This window comes from Empidonax traillii, unplaced genomic scaffold (assembly GCF_003031625.1).
Source record: "Empidonax traillii isolate 1590-97213 ecotype Southwest subspecies unplaced genomic scaffold, ASM303162v1 scaffold98:size2021230, whole genome shotgun sequence".
NCBI lineage: Eukaryota > Metazoa > Chordata > Aves > Passeriformes > Tyrannidae > Empidonax > Empidonax traillii.
This window is the reverse complement of record NW_020955291.1, coordinates 598239-624617: the sequence shown is the minus strand read 5'-3', so window position 1 is coordinate 624617 and position 26379 is coordinate 598239. Positions and strand designations below refer to the sequence as shown.

At 39.7% G+C, this 26379-nt stretch overlaps 1 protein-coding gene across 6 annotated transcripts in view; it reads right to left on the bottom strand.

Annotated features, from left to right (window-relative positions):
* Positions 1 to 26379, bottom strand: part of EPB41L4B (erythrocyte membrane protein band 4.1 like 4B) — a 166963-nt gene that overhangs the window by 106769 nt on the left and 33815 nt on the right. For all 6 annotated transcript variants that reach the window (XM_027881874.1, XM_027881876.1, XM_027881878.1 and 3 more), the window contains exon 2: positions 7553 to 7657. In XM_027881874.1, coding sequence (XP_027737675.1) covers positions 7553 to 7657 — 105 coding nt within the window. The remainder of the gene's footprint in view (positions 1 to 7552; positions 7658 to 26379) is intronic.

The following is a 26379-nucleotide window of genomic DNA, read 5'->3' as shown; positions in this document are numbered from 1 at the left end:
ATCTCAGCATTCTCTCCTGTTGATCATTCATTTTATCCAAGTGAAGAGAAAAAAATAAGTACCTCAACATTTCCTAAGTGGTACCAGCCAATACTTTCTCCGAAGAGACACGCAGCAAGGGAAAGATGTATTTGTGTCAAGATACAGCAGATAAACTACAGCTGCTAGAGCACTCTAGGTAAGAACGACGGTGAGTGCCAAATGAAGACTGAAAGGAGGATTACCACAGGTCGACACGAACCCATCACACACCTGATCTCTGCAAATTCCACCGCCTCTCTACTTGCTTCCTAAAAGAATGAAAATTCCTTGTCTTGATTTATACAGCCCTCAAAGGTGACCTGAAAAGGAAAAAAATTGCATTTGACCCTTTTTGCTTGGCTTTCTTTGCTAGTTTAAAATGCATGAAAGATATCTTGAATAGACAGTTCTCCCTGATGCTTATTTATATATTTAACTATCAGTAAGAGAAAGTCCATTTTTACTGGAAGTTTTATTTGCTCTCTAAGAAACACTGCTTTAATGCTTTCTCATGCTGTACCTGGAGGTACAAGAGGGAGAGGTCAAATGCTCAAGTTCCAAAAAGAAGTTGTGCTAAACAAAAGTTGGCACCTTTAAAACCAAAAGTCAATTATCCCTTCAACTGTCTCCTTGCTTTTTGGTTTCCTAGGCACCTGAATCCTACCAAGCTGTCTGCCATTACCCACATGACCTTCTAAAACAGAGAAGTTAAAAATGTATGTATCACATAGGAGGAAGGAATAACCACAAAACAAGACAATAAAAACCCTACCCACCAAACCACAATCTGGAGACTTCTCTACTCTTACAGAGGTTAAAAGGAGCAAAGGAGCAAAAGCCCTTTCCCCTTTTCTTCTGCAGGTGACCTTTAAAATATTATTATAGTAGTAACAGAAAAACAAATGAACCCAAGAGTTGAAACAACAAAAATATTGTTCTCTACGCTCATCTAAGAATTCCCTGATCCCTCCTAGAAAGTTAAGCTTCTCTTGAAAATGGAGGCTCACCTGACAGGTGGCTTCAGCTGCCTACAGAAAGGTTGTAGAGAAGACAAAGATCAATGCTTCTCTGAGTTATTCCATGGCAGAAGGATGAGTGGCACCAGACTCAGGAAAAATCACAGTTAGGCAAAAAGACTGTCACCATGAGGCTGCTCAGACAAAGCACAAATGCCAGAAGGACTGTGGAGCCACAATCCTTGAGGATATCAAATATGGCTGAGCAAAGCCCAGAGAAATTAGATACAGACGAAGCTGCTATGAGAAGGAGCTTGGATATAGTCACCCCCTTCAACAGACAAGACTTGCAGGCATCTTTCAGGACAATGCTCTACAATCTCACCTACCTGACTTGAAGGGAAAAAAAAAAAAAAAAAGGGAATGCACCAGCTACTCAGGTAGCATTCACATCACAAACCCCAGCTGGGGTTACTGAGGTGAGCAGTTTGTGTTTGGGCTCAGATGAGACCAACTTATCATAAAATACTGGCAGGATCTTTCTACAGGGCTTTCTATCTCAGTGGTTCAATCTTGTTTTAAACCTTCTTCGGATATTGCTGTCAGCAATTGGGCTTGTTGAATGGAGCCCAAGCACAGTGGTACAGTATCACATCAATAACATTGGATGTGTGAGGACCAACACAACCAAAGTGCAAAGCTGCATCAGTTTTCTAAGTTGTCTCTGCCCCGAACAAGTAAGGTCAGTTGACCACCAGCAGTCCCCTTTGACTGACACTATTCTGTGTTACCAGCCATATAGGCATGAAAGCAGCAGTTCTCACATCACGTTCTCTCTTGCCCTGAAAAGGAAGGCAACCACCTTCCGCAAGTTAGAAACAGCGAGACATGCAAGCAATGCTGTCCAGTGGCAGAGGGGCAGATGCAGCTGTGATAAGAAAGCTCTGGCTTGTGATCTGGGGAAATACAAGGCCATAGACACCAACTCCAGAGCCCTGAAGGCACTGGTAGGCCTTAATAGTTTAACCAGCCCTATCTCAGACCTCCAACCCCATATCATGTGGTATTCATGAAAGCCTAGCCTGTCCCACTCTGAGTCAGCACAAAGCCACCTCAGAAGCATCCAGATACATAATGGGGTTTAAGTGTAGTCCAGATGAACTACACATACATAATGGAGAGCTATATGGACAAGCTTCAGGACCATTATTCTATCCTAATTCATATTTATGTGACAACCAAAGACTATTTTGCTTCATACATGTTGTGATAGGAAAACAATTATATAAATTAAATAAATTATATAAAAGCAACCTTGCCTTGTTTAGTATAATTCTCACTAGATTTACTCTCCAGACAATGAAAGTTGATGCCACTCCAGATCAATTCTAGCAATTAAAACCAAGCTACCTTTAATTTTGAAGCCTGTGTGCAAACAGTCAAAAATAAACTGAAAGTATTTGTAACAAATGGGAAGCAAACCTGATTAAATGTGAGGAAGAAAACTAAGAAAACCACTTCAGCTTATGCTCCAACCACACACAAAGACAAAAGAAACCAGCAAAAGCTGTCAGCTCTCCTGCATAGACTGAGGCTTGACTTCTTTACACTTTAGGAGAGATGTGCAGAAGCACTGACAGACTCTGTCACAACCACCTGCCCTGTATGGCTGCTCCTCAAGTCTGTGTCAGAAAAAAGGTCTTCAACCCTCCTGAAACAGAAAACGCTACTGAAAGACTAAAAACTGGAGATGCTCTGGGAATTTTAAAGTATTTTGAAGTCTCCTACCAAGTGTTCACAGACTGCAATATAGCCTTGAACAGCCAAAACTAGAAGTGTTCCACATTCATCAGGTGTTCTGCATCGCTACAGAGTCATCCACATTGCCTTTTTCAAGTTACTGAACCGGCATTTGTATCACTATTAGAAACTGAAGCATCAACTGCTACAGGATGTTGTACAGCTCTTGGGACCCTCCATCCGTGACTGGTATTTGTTGTTCTGGGCCACAATTCGCAGACACACATCCTGCAACAACCCCCGCCCCAAAGTGCTCATCATCCAGAGAACAAGAGAGATTCAGGGAGGGGAAACTGAGTCACGGATGAATTTCACAATTTATTCATGGGAAAATAGTATGATTCTACCAGAAACAGAAAAGGAAACACTCGGTATTATCAAAATATTTACCAGTCTCCCTTCTTCCCCACATCCAATGTATTGAACAATAAGGTTTGTCCTTGTTTTGTTCTGCCTAATGAACACGTTATTAGAGTACTGAGAAGTATATAAGGAAAAAGACTCCCAGACATCACACTAGGATGCTAATTGACTGGTTTGAACTGCTCATTTTTCCACATCCCTCATATCTTAAGAAGTCACTGCAATAATATTAGAATCAAGCAGCTGAAAAAACCTGATGTGAATGACAACGAGCCTTTAAAAGAAAATTCAGACAGATATAGCAGAAGCAGTCATGAAGCACCAAGTCCGCACAATGCCCTGAACCAACACCTGCTGGAACATCCAGGAATCTGTTTCTTGATGTGTAGAGGAAACAAAGGCACTCATACTATTCTTCGTTGTCCAGCTTGCTTCACCCCCAACCCCCCACATTGTTGAAATCCTTTGTTGTAAGTCATATGTGATCCTGACCCTCCCAGAAAAACCTGGTCACAAGGTTACCCTCTACAGAAGTGAGGATCTTGGTGTCCAGATCAGTGCGTCCTGACACACTGCTGCTGATTAGGCTCAGTCTGGGAAACACAGTTCTAGCCATATTTTTTTGCTCCTGTTTTTATACCTGCAACTGTTTTCACGAAAGCCAGCTTTAGCTTCTACACACTCTTATCATCTCCTCCATTGTCTTCTCACCTCTTGCACCAAGTGAATCAAAACCCAATTTAGGAATTGGTCAATATTAAGAAATTCAGATGAAAACACCATTTGCCAGGACAATTCACTGCAGGCTGGTCCCGGCTCTCATCTCCCCTGCATAGCCATGGGCACTTGCAGGAAGCACAGGTTGTCCTCACACAACCGTCTTGCTGTACACATGCCGTAAATCCAGTGCTTCCTAACGTGCCTGATACATTGGGTGCATACACACATCCTCAAAACAGCTGTAGAGCACAGCTGGGAAAGGCTGTTCCATAGGACGTTCTTTAAGCCAAGGGGCTTGTGTGACATTAGACAGCAGACACAAAGGACTTAAATAACTTAGAGAATTACTGAAAGAGACACGTGTGAGGAAAGTGGCATTTTAATTCTTTTGCTTCCACACATTCCCAAGGATTACAGAAGTTTATTTGGACAAACAAACAAACAAAAATTCAAAGATTTATCTTAAAACTTCTTTCCCTCAATTACTCTGTAATTGTTCTTGTGAACAGAAACAAAATCATGAGCGAAACAAGCAAATTCCAAGCGAATCAACATGGGCAATCCTTTTGTTACAAATTTCTGTAAAACAGGAGGGGACTGGGAGGGTATCCATGTTTTGCTATCACAGGACAGAACACTGGAACAAAGAATGCAGCTGTAGAAATGGAGATATCTGTATCTTGAGAGAACCTAAAATACGGAGCTCACAAGGAGCTGTTAACCTCGGACACCCATTTTCTTAAAACGTTTTGGAAATATGCAAGAATTAGCTACCAGCAGTCAAAAATACATGTCAAGCACCCAAACCAACCATAGAATATGTTGCACATGACCAGTTTCTGCAAAGATCAATAAAATACTTCCTCATGGCAACTAAACTTCGACAGTATGGTCTCACAAGACAGTATTAGTGCTATTCTGAACCTCAACTAAAACTTTCAAGGTTTCCTGCTTTGCTAGAACACACACATTGTAGTACAATTAACTAAAAACCCAGTAAGCTTCATGTTTTCTCTAAACCACTGCAGAGCTCTCCTACATCAAAGTTACATACTTAAATCAGCCCAAGCACTACATCTCTGTTGAAGTTCTGTAACATTAGCTGAACAAGAAATTATTTTACATTACAGTATTTCTACTTCTGGAGTTAACAGCAAATAATAATATTAAAATACAATAGTACACTAAGCTTTGTTTTATAATAAGCTACAAACGATTGTCTACATCCTCCTATTCGTGGATGTCTTCAAAGAGCACAAGACACAAATTAATACAGAGTTCACTGAATAGGCTTTGCAGTATTTTCTGCATTACTGCTGACATCTCGCTTTTCACAGCTTTATGGGGTTTTTTGTATTAAAAATAAGCTGTTCAAACAAATAAAGTTTTTTTCTGTTTCAAAGTAGATAAGCTCTAATCATGATTTTCTTTTCTAAATCACAGTTATCAACACTGCTTGTCCTGAATCTTTGGCAAAGTTACAGAACTGCAGGAAACACAGTGCACTCAAAAGCTGCTGGCCTTGAAGTGCATAGAAGCAATCTCCGCTATTCAAAGGCTATTTTGTGCTCCCTTATTTATAACGGTGGCTTAAAGATGTTTAGAACATAACAATACATTCTAAAGACAAAGGCTTAGAGACTCAAGGAGTTTACACAACTTTAATCTCCCAGTCCTGCAATTGCCACTGTGTGGCTGGGCTGTCACTAAGTAGAAGCCCATGCAGGCTATGCATTAATTGCTATGTTAATGAAAAGAGCCAGTCACAAGTCCAAAACAGACCAAGGAAGGCTGTTAATGCTTGGAACCTTTTTGCACAGGGTGCTGGGTAAGATAAAAGCTTTTGCCTTGAAGCTCTCTTAAGTTCTACTCTGTGCCCAGCTTGAGCCAGTATAAACAAACTGCTGCCCCTCCCCCCAAAAAAGGCAAGTAAGAGCTTTTGGCCTTGCACTTCAGTGAAGGTAAATAACTCTGCCCTCAACACTCCTCCTCTTAATACAGGAAACCATAATCCTACCACCAAAGCCCCGCAACCAGTAATAGCTTTTTTAGGCCCCCTCAGCAGGTCTTTACACGCCTTATCCCTCTTGGAACTGTAGATGCCACCATTTACTTTCCTCCCTAATAAGGAAGAAAGAAATACCATACACAGAAAGATGAAACATTTGCACTTATATTCATGTGTTGCCCTGAGTACCAGGGATAGAGTTATCTACACAAATCATAGCTGCTCACATGTCCCTTTCGTCTTTCTTGCCATTAAAAAGAGCCCTTCAGTTTTGCAAATATACAAGAAAATGAACATTCTCTGCTTCCTCAGAAAACCAGGTTTTTGGCTTCTGATCTGCCTTCTCTCTTGCTAAGAAAGGATATTTCACTCTCCCTATGTGCTTCCCTTCTTTCAAAACATTATAGAACTCCTTGACAGGTTCCTAGCTATCAACTTCCCAGTTAGGTGATTTGACAATCAGTAATGATATAATGTGTTTTTCCTCTTTTGAGCAGGCTCTGCTCTATTAGCTGTGTCCTTATAACTAGGTCCATCACCAAAGAACACACAATTTATGTGATATAAATTTTATCGTGAACACACACACACACTAAACTTCCTAAAAATCCCAAACTCATTATGGACATACTTTATTCAAAACATCAGTTTCCAGTGATAAATACCTATCCCTAAATTAATTGAGACATCAGGATAATGTTTAAATAGATTAACACCACTTCTCCCCAAAACCACAGATTCCCTTTTTCCAGTATCAAGTAATTATAATACCTGGACAGGTTTCCTGTTTGTTGTTTAAGATCATTGGTAAAACACAGATGATTGTGCAGCTGCTAAACATTGATCCATCCCCATCACACTGACTTGAGCTTGTTTGAGAATACAGCTGAGAACTCTGGGATGAAAAGGTTAGAATCTACGTTTCCCAAAATGTCAATATTGTGGCTACATTTTCCCATTAGTTTACTCTGATATCACAGAGTACGTCTTCTGTTGCTTCACGGAAAAAACATTTACATACTGGCCAGAGAGTACAAAAATCACACACTTATTTTCCAAGTCTGCATATTCTCTATCGACAATGCAGGTTTTTGTCAAACTGCCTGTTCACAGAAAGTGAACAGAAAAGGGAGAAGATTAAATACAGAGCAGTACAGTGCAACCACAAGGCTGCAGTCTTTTAACACTATCTTACTAATATGTCTACGTATCTGCATCTGTAAATATTGGAGGGGTATTTATTTATTTTATCTGTAGATGCTGGAGGCAATTAGATAATGAAGACAGAGAAAAGTTTTCACTTTTGCGAATGAACGTAAACACACAAAGCAGTATAATCTGTGCATGGAAAGAAAGGATAGGAGTTACAAGAAACCCTTGCTTGCAAGAGATTCAACCCATTCTGAATACCATGAGCCAACTAAACATAAAGTACATTTTTCTTTTCCCAGATGTATTTCTTTTTTTAGTTAAGTGCAAGTAAGTCACATGCACAACATATAAAATGACAAAACACTCATTTAGAGGATGAGGCTTTATGTGCAAGATCCAAACATGGTATCACTTGTTTCAGCAGTATGTCCTCTAATGCCTGCATCTCTCCAGAGAACTGCACCAGTAACACTTTTATAATAGGCAACACAGATTACTGCAAAACATAAAAATTGACTGAAGTTATACTTACTGTAACTTGGGAAGCGTCCATGAATTGTAGACCAAAGTAATCAGTTTCCACAAGGTCCAAATGATACACAATCTGGTCAAACAACTCCTGTCCCTTTGCATTTTTCTGTAACAGAAAAGAAAGTGGGGTTTTTTTATGGGTCAGTGTGAAATTGGGTGTGTTTATTTTTAAGTTCGAATGGGTGAGAGGAGATACACAATGGAAAACAATACCTAAATAGCAATTCTATTTATTCTGGAGAATTGTATTGACATTTCTTTTCATTTCCCACAGGAAAGATAGAGTGACATGCTGTTCCTGTCTGCAGCTATTCCAACAGCATCAGATTTCCCTCTCAAAGAAAACTTTCAAAGTTCACTGTAACTAAAAGTGTATGAGAGAAAAGAAAGGCTTATGTCCTGTATGTGTCTTAAGTGACAGAGCCAAAATTTTAGACCCCAGGAAGACAGATTTTCCAGGAAAAGTTTGCTTGACACACTGCCTGAGATCTGCTGGTTGTTATCATGTATCAACTGCAGTCATGAAGTGCCATACCACCACTGAAGCCCTGGACAGCCCGAACGCTTGGAAGAGCACTGTGAAGGAAATTAGTGGGATATGATAAGAATCTTCCATGTACGTTGTTAATTGCAATCACATTTACAGCCTTTAAACAAAGAAACAAAACAGGGCCAAAAAAGCTCTAATTCTTACTTGCCATGCCACCTGAAACTCACAGGCATGGAAATAAAACTAACCCCAACTATCGGCTACAGGTACTAGTAGAAGTGTTAGCTGATTTTAAAGCTAGGCTGCATTGGCCTGTGTACTTGTTCTAAGGTCAAGGCAAAAATTTAGATACTCAGTTCTTCAACACTAGAAGAATAAAGGTTGGAGGTAGCTTTGTTTTCTAGTTTTTGTTTTATAGTGCTTCCTTTGGTGCTTGGTGGGTAGGAGGAAGGGACAATAAGAAATCACTTTTTCATGTAAACCCTATTGTGTTACCTGCAGAAGAAAGTTTTCAAGTTTTTGAGCAAAAACACCCCTTGACCAAAAATAAAAGAGACGACCATAAAGCTGAGTAAGAGACTGAAGCTACAGTTTTATATAAGGATCTGCTTTTGTGACTGCTGTCCCTCATACATCTTTAAGGATTTCTTTTTTCAATTTTCTTTTTTTTTTTAAAGCTTTTTGTTAGGTATTTCCACTTCATCCCAAAATGTAGCAAAATTTACAAATTTAAGTGTTCACTTCCTTTTGTTTGGTCTTCTGCACAAAAGCAGCATCAAATATAACATGCAGAACTCCTGTTGAGGATTCTAAATTATCTAAAATCTGCCCACCAAGTGACAAGATGAAATGTTTCATCTCTCTATTTTTTCCAAGAAGGTCAAGCACGCTTAAGTGTAGGTAGCAAAATTTCATTTAAGTTGAATTTTTGGGTTTTGGTGGGGTTTTGGGTGTCTTTTTACTAACAAAGCAGAAGCACAGAAATTGAATCATCAAATTTCAGGAGCAGCATTAGGACCTCCATTAGAACAGGCTGCATAAAAACTTAAACATTCTTAACTAAAGTTTAACATTCTATTGAAAGCAGATGAGAATACAATGGTTTCTTAAAACAGTACATTGCTAAGAAACTATCATCTTTACTTGTACAATAGTTACTATAAACAGAACAAAATTATCCAGAACATATTTTTCCATGTGGTGTAAAATCAGCACTTTTTAACAGAAGTCAAACCAAAGCACACCAAATTTTAAACAGTTTCTCCTTAAATGAGGGAGGAGAAAACCCTGCAAAGCAATATAAGGAGAGACAGCAGAACATGAAGAATTCACAAATCTAGGAAAAGCAGATTTGATGCCCTACGATTACTGTGCTCACAGGTGTTTGCTTTATGGCATTAACTACCAGTACATGTTTATCTTCAACAGCCACACACCCAATAGAAACCAGAGAGAGCATACTCCACCTTCTGTATCCAAACAGTAGTTAATGTTTAACATGTTTTACACAAGAATAGCTCTGCACTGCACGGCTAGACCATAAAATACAGTATTACATATAATCTCCAGTAAGCTATGTAACATTTAACCTGTCATTAAATGAGCTTTCCCAGCAGCTCCTACCACTTAGATAATAGAGCTGCTGCAGTCAACAAATTGCTGACAAAAACCTTTGAGATGGTACACTACGGGGCAGATAAACACAACTAATTCCTTTCCTCTACTAAAAGTAAAGGATGACTTTATTCTGCCTCTTCACTGACTTATAATCTAGGGAGTCAGACTGTGGACTGATAAATTCATACCTATGCACTGAATGAAATGGGTGGTATAGGCAAAATAGGAGTCTTTTTCCCTAGGACTTGATATCCATGATAGTGGTCTCTCTCTAATGCAAAAAACATCCATATGACAAGAAACTTCAAATTTTCACTGTCTTTTTCTTCTCTCCTCCTTCTAGAGAAACCAGTAGCTAAAAAAATACTTGCTCTTTCAAAATCTGGTACCACATAAAGACTGAAAATTATATCATACAATAAAATTTTCATTCATCTAATCATCTGGAATTTAATGTCTTCCTCTACAGACCTTCGACTTGTTCATACTTTCTGAAGATACATCTAAAAAACCCCAACCATAAATGAAAAATATTTTACAGTTCTACCTTGCTAGACAGATGGTTCAGAACCATCAGATGTAAAAGATCTGCATAAGTTACATCTCAAAAAATGAAGTATATGGCAACAAACAATATATAAATACTATTATGTAGAGTATTTACTTTGTTATGAAAGTTACTGTATTTGGAAACAGTGATGCAAGAAAAGTTGCAAAACCTTGTTTGGTTTTGTGGGGGATTTTTGTTTGGTTATGGTTTTGTGTTTGCTTTGTTTTTGTTTTGGTGGTGGGGTTTTTTTGTTTAAAAAACCAACTAAACAAAAAACAACCAACAATTAAACCCCTGCAAGTTTCTGGGGGAGTGCTCCTTGGAGAGTTTGTGTGAACACCATGAAACCTCACAGGGAAGCACTGGGGGGCTGGGCATGAAAAGTTCCAGCTTACAAACAAAACAACAGCTGCAACTTAGGGTAAAACTGAAGGAGCATGACACAGGCACTTGAAGAAAGATAGAAAGATTGAATTAAACTTGCAGGTTGAGGAGCTCCGTGGTAATGGGCAACCACTGGGAGAAAGAAAAAAAAAAAAAAAGGTGTTTCATATCAGTCCCTCCTGTCCTATCTGACAATCACGCCAGATTTTCCACTCTGTATCATGGAAGCCCCTCTCAAATAAACCCCCATCATATCTTCTTAGGGACCATGAGTCATAGCATCGGAGAAAATTCTTACATTAAATAAGGACTCAGTGCAAATCCTACAAGGACTCCAACAGCCATGAATATAAAACACCTTGTACAGCCACAGTGACAGCTGCATGGTCCACATTTCAAGTAGGCTACCCTTCCAGCTGCCAGAGACTTCCAGTCTCAGGGAATCTACGGAAATTCTTGTCAGCGAAAACATGACAAAACAAAGATTAACTTCTCTAATTAGAAACTATTCCAGACTGGACACAAGAATAGGCAAGATATTTTAACATGCTTTTGGTGGATGTGAAGGAACGGGAAAATTGATCAGCCAGGGAAAATTTTATACCAAGTAGCTCTATCTAAACAAGCCGATTAGTGCTGATTTTAGCTATTCCAGGACTAACTAAAAATAAGGAAAATAAACCACTGCCAAGAAAAGACTGAAAGCCAATTAACTTTCCAATCAAAGCCAATGTGTACCAAACTGAATAGTGAGTAGCAGCAATGAGTATGTAGGGAAGATTTAGTTTCATTTTTGAAAGAAAGCACTGAATTATGCATTCTGAAATATGTCAAATATTTTTGCAGAGTGGGCTGCTGTGCTCTCATGGTCACAGACCCAAGGTTTTAGCTTCTAGGAAGTTCTTGAAAGAGCATTCGTAGCCAGCAAGTCTCAGCTCCACAGGCCTCATGCTGCCCTGCTCTGATGGCACCAGCATGTCGTCTCTTTGGCACCTCCCGAAACAGAATAGCTCAATATGTTGTGCTTGGTCCTCTTACACCTGAATTATTATTAACTCAGTTTTCAAACCTAAGGCTGTATCTGTTGGCCATACTGCTTAGCAGTGGGAATTTTCTTTGCCTTTTAACAGCCACTGGCAGTGCTGTCTCCCAGCGTTTCAGATGGGCTATACATACACAAAGCCATCTGTGCTTCTAATTAGCCTTGACTCCTAGTGCTCAGTTATCATCTGTCCTTTAACTTGCTTTGTTCTAGGTAGCCAAGCCCTCAGATTCTCAAACACATTCAGCTGTATTGAAAGCAAGCAGTAGTTCTACAATTCTAAGCACAAAAATGCAACTCTTCTACATTCTCACAAATCTGTTCCTTAGGTCCCTAGGAAGAGGGAAGGGGAGACACAACTCTCTGCACCCCCTTAGCTTGGTCACTGCGGGGTATATAACTACAACACACCTGCTATGGTATCTAACAGCTTCAGCCAAGCAAGCACTTGAGGCTATGGCTGGGCTGGCAAAACCTGCACTGAAAACGATGTTATCCACCCCAGCAATGCTGTCATATTGTCAAAGAGGGCAACATGTTTTTAAATTACAATTTCCATGCTGCCATCCAAAGATGACACCCAGGCAAGAGGGCAAGATGACACCCAGGCAAGAGGGCATGCTGCAAACTAGCCATGACCTTGGTGCCTGTTCCACCTTCCTCCTGGGGACCTAATGAGCAGCTTCATAAGAATGTAGAAAGAGTTGCATTTTTTGTGCTTGAAGTTATGTAAATAATGCTTACTTTTTGGGAACTCAGTGATAATTTCTTCTGAACTCCTCTTACCTCCATGAGGCTATCTAACTTGCTCAAACTACATGAAGATACCAAGTTATCTTCTTACCAGCCAACAAGTGACTTAAGTTTTCAGTTCTGGCTACAAGCTCACTTGAAAATGTGACATTGTTCAAATAACCGTTAAGCCTCTCACCCTGTCATGGCAATACACCAGTATTGCTTCAATGCTGAATGTGTCCAGACAAAAACACAAGTGATGATGCATATGAGTTTTTATCTGAAGGAGAACAAAATTCATTTTAGACCCTTTGAGAAATTAGCTGAAAACAAGAGCCAAAATCATCTCAACTTCCCCCTGCACAAAAAACTCAAACCAACAAAAATATGCCAAATGCATACACACATCACCAAACCCTCAGCCCTTCATCAGAGGACAAAAACATTCCCTGAATGATATTTACTTATTATAACCTTGAAAGAACAAACGTTTTGCTCCCAGTCAGTTCTGTCAAGGTCCCAAACTAAAATTGCTATTTCCAGAGCAAAAGTAGCTTATAAGAAAAGTTAAATAACCCTTCAAAAAACGAAAAACATCAAAGAAAAAAAAAAATCCAAAACCAGTAAAGTCAACCAGCAAAGCAAGCTGCTTCCTTCAAATTAGTCTCAAAGCCTACGATAAAACTAAAAGTCTCAAAAACCAGGGCTCTCACAAGTCACATTCTATCAAGGGGATAAGGGGGAACTTCAAATACGGAAACAGCACACTACCATTTAAAAACATTCTCTGTGTGGGCAGATTGGCACATAACAGTGCAAGTGAGCTGGGTTCCTGTGACCAAGGTGCCAATGAGAATTTGTACACAGACATTAAGAAAAAAAAATCCCCCAAAAGTGTGGATACTAAACCTTGCTATTGCTGCACATCAGCATTTCTCAACGACAATCAGACTTTCATCTCTCCACCAGCTATTGGCAAGAAGAATCAGTGTCCACTGGAGGAGATGCTTCAACAATAACTTAATAGATCACCATATTTTATATGTTCCAGGCAAGTCACTACACAAACCTAAATGGCAGCAGACTTCTAGTCAGATCACAATACTTTTACCATGCTAGCCTGACATTGACCAAGTCCCTTGCATCACCTTATGCTTTCTACCTTTTATTTAAGGGCAGTCATGCATCAGTAAAACAAAAAATAAAATTACCCCCCACACACACACACTAAAGTAACAATAAAAATAAACAAAACCAAACAAAACTAAGCAACCCAAACCACAAAGAATTAAGGGTGGAGAAGAATCATATGCTATTTTCAAGCTCTGCAGTTGGAATGAAGAGAAGATTTTTAATTATTCAAAAAGTAGAAACACTGAGATGAATCAAAGATTGGTAGAACAGCATTATGGAGAACATAGAGAAAATAGAGCAGAGAGGGAATTACTTTACAGGTAGAACAATCACTAAATAGTCCAAACCCATGCCAAGTAACCCATTGGAAAGATGTCCTCTGTACAGTAACACAAACATAAAACAGATCCAGGAAAGTCAGGTGAGATTTCAAGGGAGAGTATAAGTTTTCCTTTGCCAGCTCACACATCCCTCCTTCCTCACGTCATTCCCCACCTCTCAATCACATTCTGTCTCTTCCTCAAGTGGCAAATAGATGAACAATTGAACCAAATTTATAATGTGATCTGAAAAATGCTAGCTTTTTCTGAAAGCTGGTTTTCCACAGTTGTTTTCAAAATAGGCACTTTCACTGGCTGAGCTTTACGGTCCTTCAAAACCTGACTATATTAGCATACCTAGAGTCTCAGAAGTCCATTTTGCTGCTGAAAAAAAAGGAGCAAGAATCTATCATGTCTTCAACTAAGCACCACTTGCTCAGTTTTTTCAGAGAAGATGCCAGGACTGTCCCAAGCTGGACACAGCTGGTTTCAGCCATCTCCACAACAGATCCACTGACCACTGGAGGTGGGGGGGAAGGAAGTGCAAACAGAAGTCAGGAGTGAAGGAGTGGATTTGAGTTAGGGAAAGAGTTGTCTTTATCTTGACCCACAAGCATTTTTTCCCATTTTTTCCTCCAGATTTTCTTCCCCCAGCCTGCAGATGGGGGGATGGAATGAGGGGGCCAAGTAGAAGCCCGGTGGATGGCTAAGACTAACCCACTGCAGTGGGGAAACCCTTATGCAGGGCAATTTTACATTTCAATCATTCATCTGAAGGGCATGCTATCCTCAAAAAGCCTTTAATCTCTCCAAAAGTCACATGAAGGTCAAGCAGGTAATACCACGATGGTGCCCTATAAGTGCAATTACTATTGGCAACATTAATACCAGCAATGACATTTTCGTTTTATTGGACTCAGATGAAGGTGAGAGTTTCTGCTTACTGTTCCTATCACCTACATGTACTACTGGCAACACAAACCTCTCTTTCCAAGAGAAAAGGACTGTCAACACTTCTAAATGGGATCCTCAGGCAATAGATAAAAGCGACTATCGGCCACAGAACAAAGAAGTAAAAAAAAATCCTCACTTGTAACTTTATGTTCTAAAAGTCAGCCTGGACTCCTGTTCTTTCAGATGCAGAGAGGTTACCCCGTCACATTTCTACACTCAGAGGCACAATAAAAAAAAGGGTTATTTGTATAGAAAGAAGATTCTTTTTCACCCCTAGAATGCCAGCTCCCCCTCCTGACCCACTTGAAATATTACACGTCCCTCAGGTTCAAACACGCAGCCAAGGAAACACGGAGTAATTAGGATGAGAAGAACAAAAGTCTATGCTGAGACTTCTTAACCTAAATGATTTCACACCAAATATAATTTACAGTCCTGCATTCCCAGAGGAAGAGGTAGAATTTGATAAAGTTAACTATGGGAGTTGAAGTAGCAGCCACCTCTAAGAGACAATACCATCAAACACAACACATAACATTATGCTTTACGCTTCCGTTGCCTGTTGCCCTGCTGCACAAACCATGGTGGGATAGAGGTGCCATTTTGCTGGAGAGTTAGAGAAAATTTTAGGTAATGACTTTAAATTGTACTTGAGAAATAACAGGGAACACTGGCATACGCTAAGTTTACCTAAGAGACTAAGGAGAAAGAGGCAAGTGCTATCAGAAAAGAATCTCATAAGAGTTTAGCAAAGACTTTTCACTTTCTTATGCTAATGACAGTACCAAAGTTTCAAATGACATCCTTGCTTTCTTATACATCTGCATTTGAATGCTCCATGAGTAGAAAAGGTTTTAAATGGAAGCAATTGTACAAACAGAATTTTCCATATCTTTCCATATCCACATCTTTCATATACAATTCACATGTGTGTGTGCCCAACTCAACTCTTGCCAATTTTTTTAACCTGTTTTTAAATAGGACATGTCCACAATAAAGCAGTTTACCTGTAAGGCTTTACTGGCAACCTTGTTTCAGCACAGATGTAGCTCAGACCAGCAGTAATGCCCAGTCAGACACATAAGCAACACAAGCCAGAAGTACTTCACATAAATTAAGGCTGCAGGGTTCCCGCTATCCCAGCCAGACAAGTCACAGGTTGTGTTTCTGGCTCTTACCCAAGAGGTCTGTCAGGGCAGCTGTACAGCTAAATGCCTTGTAAAGAACTGGCTACAGAGGGAAGTTACATCAATTTAACATCACTACTAATTTAAGTAACAGTGCTTTCAAACCCCCTCCCCGCAAACATTCACTTGGGCCACACTCCACAGCCTGGTATGGGGCCTGGTATACCAGAAGCTGAACACGAGTATTGGGGCAAGGAGGAAGCCACAAAGTTGTGTTGTGGCTGGTAGGCAAAAGCTAGGATGGCTGCTTACATCCTAGGTTTCTTACACCATGCCTTATAGATCATGTCGTTTGAGTGTATAGAACGAGATTCCGACCACCATCACCTGCTGACCTGTAAATGCAAAAAAGTGCAGATTCCTTTAGTAATAGTATCACATCATGTAATGCTGCATTTACTTTTACGTGTGTCTGGATAAAACAAAGTGCTTCCTTAGAAGCACTTCTCTCCTCCAGCATAGTATTTCACACTGTTTTCACCCATGTAATTCACATTCAATTATTTCTATGTCTATTTATTTTTTAACTTAAATAATATATACTATTTGTGGCATTTTTCATAGCAGAAAATTAATTCCACATGCATGCTAACATTATTATTAATCACCTATATTAATTACGTTATAATGGGCTAAACCTTCCATACAAATGATATTTATTATTAATCACCCTGACGGTTATGGCCAGTAAAAGCAAGTTCAAAGATTTGAAATACAGAAGCAGTGACCAAAAAGGGAGTTTAGAACCTGAGGACAAAGCTCTAAGGTGGTTGTTCCTCAGAAGCTCTACTGATTTTAAATGCAAAGAAACTGTTTTAGAAGTTATTTATTCAGACAGCCAACTGACTTCAGCAGTCTTTATTCTTTCATAAACTAAATCACAGGACCTCTCCAAAGAATCAACCCAAATTATCTGCTTCTCTTTGAAGAGAATCAGAAATCCAGACATTCAGAAAAGTCAGTAAAACCTCTTAAACTGCATAAAAACAGAGGAAGATCAGGGAATTCTGCCATTAAAAGAATTTCATCTAGTGGACAGCCAGGAAGACATAACTCTTTTTAAACACCAACACAATTAGCCAAGTATATGCAATTAACCATGATCACTACAAACCACACTTCTTTGTAGAAAGACAGAATATGCAACAGGGAAAGGCATGTGGTTTTTATTAAGAAACCTCCAGAGAATAATCAAAAAAGAGTTACAATAGACAGTTCAAGCTTATAGAAATCACCTCTCTTAGATGATGCTACTGCTCAGTTAGAACTAATGGTAGACCTAGGTTTATTATAAAGTACAGCACTCTAATCTTTTCACTGCTGCAAAGGAATTACATGAGACAAGATGAATTCTCATCACAATAGAAAATTCAGCTTCTTGCTGTTATAAATATTCAGATCTAAAGGACAAATGGACACCTTACAATACTGAAATGTGCACGGTAGCACAACTTTCTGTTTATTCTAAGGACTGATGTGTAAGGTTTTTTTTTAATGAATAAAGTTAGAAGTTCTGAGTGTTAATATGAGGAGCAGAAAGACTGGGTTTTCACCAAAAATGATTTCTTATTTTTCATGCCAATCAACAGCTCATCCAATCCCGTTAGGTGAGTGAGACGATAAAAACAGTGATTATTAAGAGAACCTCTGACCCCACAGTCAAGATGCAGAAATGCACAGTATTGATCAAAATCTGGGGAAGTGACTTCTTCAAAAAAGACAGACAAGAAGAACCACAAATTTGCACAAGTGTCAGGCTTCTTCTCAGGCTCTCTGCAAGCTGCAATTTTTGCTGCCTACTTGGAGAGAATATCATGTGCCAGCACTTCCTCCAGATGTACTTTAAAAGAGCGTTCAGAACTTTTAAAGCAAAAATACAGACGAAAACAGATGATCAAAGGTACATGCTACATGTATATACATTACAGAGAGTATAGATAGATTAGCAATAGTTAGAAAGCTGCCCCACATATGGTTTAATTTGAAAATCTATTTGCAGTAGGATGCAGTTTTTAGTAATTTGCAAGAAGGTTTGAGTTTTGTCCTTCACTTTGAGGGTTGGCTGCCCTGCCTGCTCCAAGTCACTGAACGGATTCCGGCAATTTCCATGTCAAGGGAAATAAAACAGAATCCAAAAGACTATAATGGAAATTAAACCCAAGCACCATAAAGGAGTAAAAGAATAAAGCATCAGCTTTTCAGCTGGCTCATTTATACCTCTGTATTAACAACACCTCAATAGGACAAACATAGGGAAACTTTGCCACAGGGAGTGCCAGAGATTCAGCAGAACTCATGAACGTGACACTCTCAGTTTACTGTGAGAGGTTAATGGGACGTTCCTTGTGGCTCTTTCTTTTCACTTGGGCATTTTACCTCAACAGAAGTTTTGCTACGCTTGACAACTTTTGCAAAAATCTTTTTCTCGGAGTCTAAATCTCAAGACAGATCAGACCAAACATTCCAAATTGGTCAGTCACACATGGCTGAACTGCTACCATCTCAGTTGTCTCAAATAACAACTTGAGTTTTAAATGAAACATTTTTTTTCAGTTCAGGGAAACACAAGGCAATAATGTCTTACTCATGGTATGAATACATCAAAGTCCATATCCAGAAGTTACTGTAACATGAAGCCACTTCACAGAATAGCTTTTAGTTGGAGGGATAATGAACAAGTTAAAAATGAAACCACTCTTTGGTGGCTCCAGCAAAGACTGTACTACCAGTTCTTTGAAGTTGCAAGACAATGGCAATGCAGATTCTAACAAAACCCTTCATTTATAAAGCAAACAAAATCAGTAAGGGGTTTTTTGTCTTAGAATAATTTTACTTCACAATGAAAGCAAACACAAGAGCAGGGAATTCCCATGAACTCATAATATTTCAATTAAATATTTAACAGAACCCAAGCCACCAGCATTAATATCAAGAGCTCTGATGGTCTGAAAAGCCACTAAGTCACTGGAGGATCAGACTTTGCTGTCCTAATTCCCGGTTCTACCACTAATCATAGCATCACATCACACAAGGATGGAAGGGACCTCAAGGATCTTCTGGTCCAATCTTTCTCGGCAGAAGCACAGTCCAGATAAGATGGTCAAGCACCCTGTCCAGGTCAATCTGCTGGGGAATCCACCACTTTCCTGAAAAGATTATTAATATAAACAATGTTTTTCAGTTCCAGAGTTACAGACTTGGACAGAGCCAAGAGCAAACTCAGGTTCTTCTGTTGGAACAAAGTAATGCAACCCAGACTCTGACTGTAGTGACCGTTTCGCTGCCTAATGACACCAACAACTCAGCTGACTTCAGTCATACACATGCATCCAGAAGAGACTTTAACTGTAACCAAATACAACACCATACTGATGATGCAGGAAGAACAAGTGTCAACTCCCTTATTGAGCTGCATTGATTCTGAAAGAGACAGCATGTGGTGAAGTTTATTCAGGCTGAGCAACAAAGCACGTATGACTGTTGACACAGAGAGTCTGTAGATTGAGAGAGACTTGTCTTTCATCTCACTGTATAGAAAATACCATATGTTGGGGAAAACAAGCAATTTAGATGAGGAGTGATAAGCTGAATGCTCAATCACTCACCAATCACGCACACTGAAGAGCTTAAATTATGCCATTTTAAAATCTTGGACGAAAGACCAAAATAAGTTGTTTATCTCAACTGTCGGGTTTTCAACACAGTCTCCCACAACATCCTCACATCCACACTGGGGCATTACAGTCTAGGGAGGTGGATTATTGATGGCTGGATCACTGGACTCAAAGAGTAGTGATTAATGGTTTGAACATTACCCATAGAAGAGATGCAAGGGATCTGTCCCGGAACCTATCCTTTTTAAGACCTTTGTCCACTATATGGAGGAAGAGATGGAACACATCTTCACTGAATTTCTGGAAGACACCAGGCTGGGGTGTGCAGGTGGTTTGGGTGAGGGCAGTACCCAAGCACACTGACAAACTTGAGATCAGAAAAGGGCTGCAATGGTGCTACAAGGATGGACCACATATCCCATCAGGATGAGAGAAGTACAGAAAGATCACTATCATGATGGACAAACCAGACTCAGTTTGAGGTAGATAATTTTAATTAATTGCCTATTAGTAACTGTAGGATAGTGACACACAAAACCAGAACTAAATATGCTTTCCCTTCCTTCCTTCCCAGGCTCAACTTCACTCCAGACTCTTCCATCTCCTGCCCCACCAAGTGGCACTACACAAGTAGTGTATCTTTATCACTTCTTCCTCCTCATGCTGTTCCCCTGCTTCACGACGGGGTCCAACCCCATCGGATACAGCCCTTCACTGACTTCTCCAGGATACATCCTTCCCGTGGTGTGCAGTTCTTCAGGACTAGCTCTACCACGGGACTGTTCCACGGAGCAGAGCCTTTCAGGAACAGACCGCTCTGGCATGTGTCCCCTGGGTGCTACAGGCCCTGCCAGGAGCCTGGTCCAGTATGGGCTCCCATTTCCACAGGGACACAGCCTCCTTCGGGCATCCATCTGCTCCTGCTTGGGGTCTTTCATGGGCTGCAGGTGGATATCTGCACCGCTGTGGACTTCCACAGGCTGCAGGGGGACAGGCCTGCCTCAAAATGGTCTTCAGCACAGGTTGTGGGGGAATCTGTGCTCCACAACGAGAGCACCTCCTCCCCCACTGACCTTGGTGTCTGCAGGGCTGTTTCCTTCATATTTTTCTCACTGCTCTGACAGCTGTTACGTGGAGTTTTTTTCCCCTTCTTAAATATGTTATCACAGAGGTGCTACAACATCGCTGATGGACTCAGATTTAGTCAACGGTGACTATCTTCAAAGCTGCTGGAACTGCCTCCATCTGACATGAGGACAGCTTCTGCCATCTTCTCACATAAGCCATACCTGCAGCCCCCCCTGCTATGAAAATCTTGCCATGCAAATGCGACACAAATGCTTACCCTCCCTAGCAAACTCCACTGTCTTTTTTTGGTATCTAGGTTTCTCATACATCACATACAGACTATTAGGCCTTCAATATGAAATTCAAAATAGCCAGGCTTCAGTGAGATGATGGAGAGTCTTACTGTCCTAGTTCAAGACCAGGTTATCTTGTGTGAGTGAGCCACACTCATTGTTACCAAAAGGCAATACTCTATACCCACAATACAGACCACTGAACTCACTTCTAAATGAGTGATAAAAACTTTCTGAGAAGCAGGTTGTCTCTTTTGTCTGTCTCTCACATCCTTCCTCCCCACTCCCAACTTTCAGAGGAGGAAATGATTCTACCCTTGTTATTCAATAATTTTGGGCACTGAATTAAAACACACCTTTTTTTATATATATAATACTTTTACTGATACAAACACAACCTACCAACAAAATAGAGATTATTTTGATGTGAGAGCACTCTCTGCTTTCTGCTCAGAGATTCTATGCAAAGGGTAGGCCAAGACCTCACGGGCCACATGGAGTCAGCAGGGAGTGCATACCTGCCTGCAAGCAATGCCAAATGCTTTCCAGTTTCATTTTCACAACATCCAGGGGCTGTGAAATCCAGGACGTATTGGAAATTGTCCTTCCTGAGTTATTCTCTCATTCCCAGTGAATTAATTTTTCCCAGTGAATCATGAAAACACAAAATTTACAAACTACGATATGACAAATATTTAACAGTTTGAAACATTTTTAAAGCTTTATGTTACTTTAAATGTAAACATAAGTTTACATTTATGATCTCCCAATCCATGTGAGTCATAAGTGCTCCTATTTTCCCCTAACCCTTAATTTAAGCTTCTTGCAAGTGAACAGACATAACATTGACAGTTTGTTGGGAACAAGACTTTCCTGACATTGTGTGTAACTCATAATGCATTAATGCCATTTTGTTTACATGCAGCATTCAGAAGCAAAGCATTTTCTCAAGTTAGTTCCAGTTGTCTTCTAGCTTTCAACACTGTAAAAGCTGCTAGTTATTTTGAATTTTCAGGATAAACCGTGAACTTAGGCAAGTATTAAATTCTGAGAATTTGCTGAAGCATAAGGATAATGGTAGGCATCAAACTCAAACAATCGTTTCTGTTATTCTCCTCTGAAACACCTATGTACTCAAGTGTAGCTGAATGAAAAATGGAAGCCTAACTACTCAAAACAAGCACTTTTTTTTTAAAGTACATTGGTGTAATACATCTGGTTCCCAAGACATAAGATCAAATAACAATTTTCAGAAAGATGCATGCATAACCAATTTGTTTTTAACCTAACACAGTTAATGCTTAAAACATTATCTTCCAGTGAGCCACCAGTTGTCTTCAAGACCCTGGAAGGGATACAGCGATAAAGGAATGAGTTAAGCCTGTTTACCATCTGGATACAGATGGATGCTTTCGTGGTAACTGACACTCCACTTCCCTCATGGAGAGGCTGTGCCACAAGCAATCTATTCTGGAGTAACTTCTGCACCTTGGAAAGAGGAAGATGTCAGTAAGTTGAGCACACACTTCAGAATAGGAGGTCTGCAAAGTAACCATTGCAGAACAACTCTTCTAGAACTACTACAGTTAAGTTCCTTATGCTGTTAAGTCTTAATACTAAAAACTATGTTAAACACGTACTTTTCACTGCATAGTGAGACTGACTCAGCAAAGACTAAAAAGGTTTTAGAAGGCATATCAAAGACACTGCTTGGGAAAAAAAAAAAACAAAAACAAAACAAACAAACAAAAAAAAAAAACTGAAAAAATCCCCAAACAACTACAAATTGTCCTGAACAGAACCCATCAAAAAGAGTAAGAACTCAGTGTAGTCTGTACTCTTGGCATTTTTCACTAGTAACACTTGCATCATACTTAGAGATGAAAATTTACAAAAACTGGAAATATCTTCCTCACTTTGAAAAATATCAGCAAGTATGCTGCACTATTTACAAAGCTTCACAAGGAAACGAGAACTGCCTTATTTACGAGTCAGAACAAGCTGGTGCACATGTAACACTACGTAATGGAACAGACATCACATACTGTATTTTTATCATGCACTAAAATCACATCTTAATTTTTCTCAACAGTTTTAGATGTCATCTGTATTTTTGTACTTTGTAGCAGTCAAGCTACTGATCCTGTATTCTTTTTCCAGCACCTTGATACACTGACTAAATTTTACTTGGAAGTTTTTAGACAGGGTAGGTGTTAGTGGAGTCAAGTAATATTTTCTTCATATAATGTTATAATATTAATACAAAAGAAGTGTTTTTGTCTGTATTAAACACTGTAGGCAGATCAGATAGCTGGCAAAGAAAGCATGCAATACCAGGAGAGCACATCTAACATCTCAAACGATACTAATCCAGAAACTGAAGGATAAAAGTCACTGCAGTGAAGCAGAGGAGAAAGACTAACTGAAAGAAGTGAAAGCTGCAACTGGGTGCAGCATTGAGGAGTCAAGAGAGGACAGCAATACAAACAAAAAGAAGGGCACAGGAACCACAGAAGCAGATGTAAATTTTGAAATATATGAGATATAACTGAAGAATTCAACCTGGAGAAGAGACAACGTGGAGACAGACAGAAAATCAGTTGGTCATCTTCTACCACTATGGAACCCACAGGGATTACAAGCATTAATATAACAACAAACACCTTTCCGTTAGCTGGTATACATGCTGAATCTTATAAGATCCGCTTGAGGTTATAAATTTATCTTGTCACATGATACTGCAATGCCCAGTATAACCATGCCTTAATTGTGCCTGGTTGGGCACCATTAACTTTCTAGTTAATTAACTTTCTAATCTAGATGCTCATACCTTAGGCCTTGCACGGTTCCAAGACTTGGGAGGAGACCTTCTGTTTACTTTTTGCCTAAATACAGCTATATTTTAGGTTCAAACTACTTAAGAAGAAATTCTGTAATTACAAAAACAAATGTAAAAACCAAATCTGGAAACGCCAGAGGGGGAAGTAGATGGCATTAGAAAAATTAAGCAGACAAGATATTTATAAATAAATTTATTAAAACTGAAAAACCCAACCAAATTCTTGCATGTGTAAATAATTGTAATACAGAACTGACTGCACTACAAGAATCTCGGTACAGGAGGGAAAAGAATTGGGCAATCACTTGGCAGAAGGCCCTGCATGAACAGCCTATACTCAAAGGATTGCCCAAGCAACACATTGCCCAGATAAACAGTTCCAGAAAATTGTGCAACAAACTGAAGTGCCAGAGCCTCGAATTAAGAGAAAGGAAGCACAACTCTCATACAACCCAATTCTATGCTACAGCTTTCAAACACAAACTCATGAGCAACTCACTTGGATTTTATGCTTCTGGTTCACCACACATGCTCACTATGGAATAGTGAGGGTAGGGGGATAATCAGTGATGTCCTAGTCAGAATAGAGGATTATTTCATATTAAACATATGAAGGACAAAGACTTGGACTACGTTGCTGCAGCAAGTCAATGTTTATACTCACAGAGTAAACTCAGTCTTCTGGTGTGAATATATCTAGTCTTTACTAACTCCTGAAGGCACAGATAGGGATTACTAAACATATTTTAATAATTCACAAGCTTTCTACTTCTTTCGAGTAACTTGCTTCCTACCGTGATGAACTTGAATTGCCATCCATCAGTGACAGAGAAAGCCCTGGTGACAGACACGCTGATTTAGTGAAAAACATGGAGCTTAAGAGCAAACTGCTTCTGAGGAACTCCCAGCTCCCCAAAATAGTCAAATGCATGCATGGGTACACATGTGAAAACACTCATGCGCACTTAAGATCCCACTTTCTCAGCCCCATTTCAGTCAAGAGGCTGACTGGAAGCAATGAAGCCTACAAGGATACTAAAGGTTCTCCAAAAGCACTATTAGAATTCCACTACCAGGAGGGCATTTCTCGTAATTGTGGGGAATATAAAAATAAAAAACAACAAAACTTGCCTAGCAGAACTCTTCCTAGAACTCCAGTCCCTTGTTAGCAAGAAAAGACAGAATGCAATCTTGAAGCCTGAAATATTACTCTATTTCCTGAGGACAAAGCCCAAAAGACTACCAATGCCAATGAGGAACAAAGCATTCTTATTTAAAGGGACACAACTGTGGCTCGCTCTTCTCCCATCTCTCCCCCTACACGCTAGAAGTATATTCATTAACTGCAAAACATGCTGCTAGGGCATGTTATAACATCTCCAGTGAATTCAGAGAAGTTTCACATCTAAATGTACACAGTCCCAAGAAAAATAAAAGAAAAACAAACCAAAATAATGTAAAATTATCAAAGGGTAGGAAGTTCCAATATATCCCTTGCCTTGCATATCTAAACACAATAAAGGGTAGATGTATGGATTAATAAAACAGCCAACTCCTGAGAACTTTTATGGGTAGAGATATCACAATTTCTCTGTGAGAAAATGACTTGCTCTAGTGCTATACTGCCTTCCCAGCTGAATAATTTTTCATAATGTTCAGTGTGAACCTCTCAAGCTGAAAAGAGGTCTTTGGTCATCTGGATCTACCAAGAAAGCTTGGTTGCATCATCTTTCTAACTGCCCTTCAAATAGTTGCAGACTGCAATTGGCTTATTCTACACCAGACAAAGCTCACTCCCTCCACCTCCCCTTGCAGGTCATGAAGACCCCCCTGATAATCATTCATTGAAATATATGCAGTTTTTTGACATTTATTTTAGTAGTGGGCCCAAAAGGAATGTTCCTGGTATAGGTTCATCAGTGCCAAGTACAGAGCAACAATAATTTCCCTTCATCTGCTGGTTGTACTGCTAATGTAGCATGGTACCAGATTTACTGACAATGACAGCACTATACTGGTTCATATTCAACTTGGCTTCAAACACAATATCCAGCCCTTTTGAGCAAAGTTGCCACTTGGCCCATCAGCTCCCAGCTGTACTGATCCACAGTATGTTAAGCCTCAGGTGTGCAAATTTGTGTTCCACTTCATGAAGCCTTTGACGGCCCAAGCATCAAGTCTCTCAAAATCCCTTGGGATTTATGCTTTGCCATATGCCATGTCAGCCACTCCCACTAATTTAGTGTAATTTGCAAATACATGTCATCATCAAAATCCTTAGGTATTGAAAAATATGGACCTCAGAACCAACCTTTGGCGTACTGCACTCAGTCAGCTGCCAGCTGCATGTCGAGCTATTGATAATAGTCGGATTTTCAAACCATTAAGCAGATTGTTCATCCAGATCATCCTCCCCTCAATTTCTAACTGCGAATGCAGTTTCAGACAGTGCTCAAGACCTTATATATCCACTGTTCTTCTGTCATTCATAGAGACAGCCATTTTTCCACAGAAGGCAATGAGATTGGGTAAGCAGGTTCTTGTTAAATGCACACTTTTAAGAATTCAATTCTTGACCATGCACTTGGAAACTTAACCCAT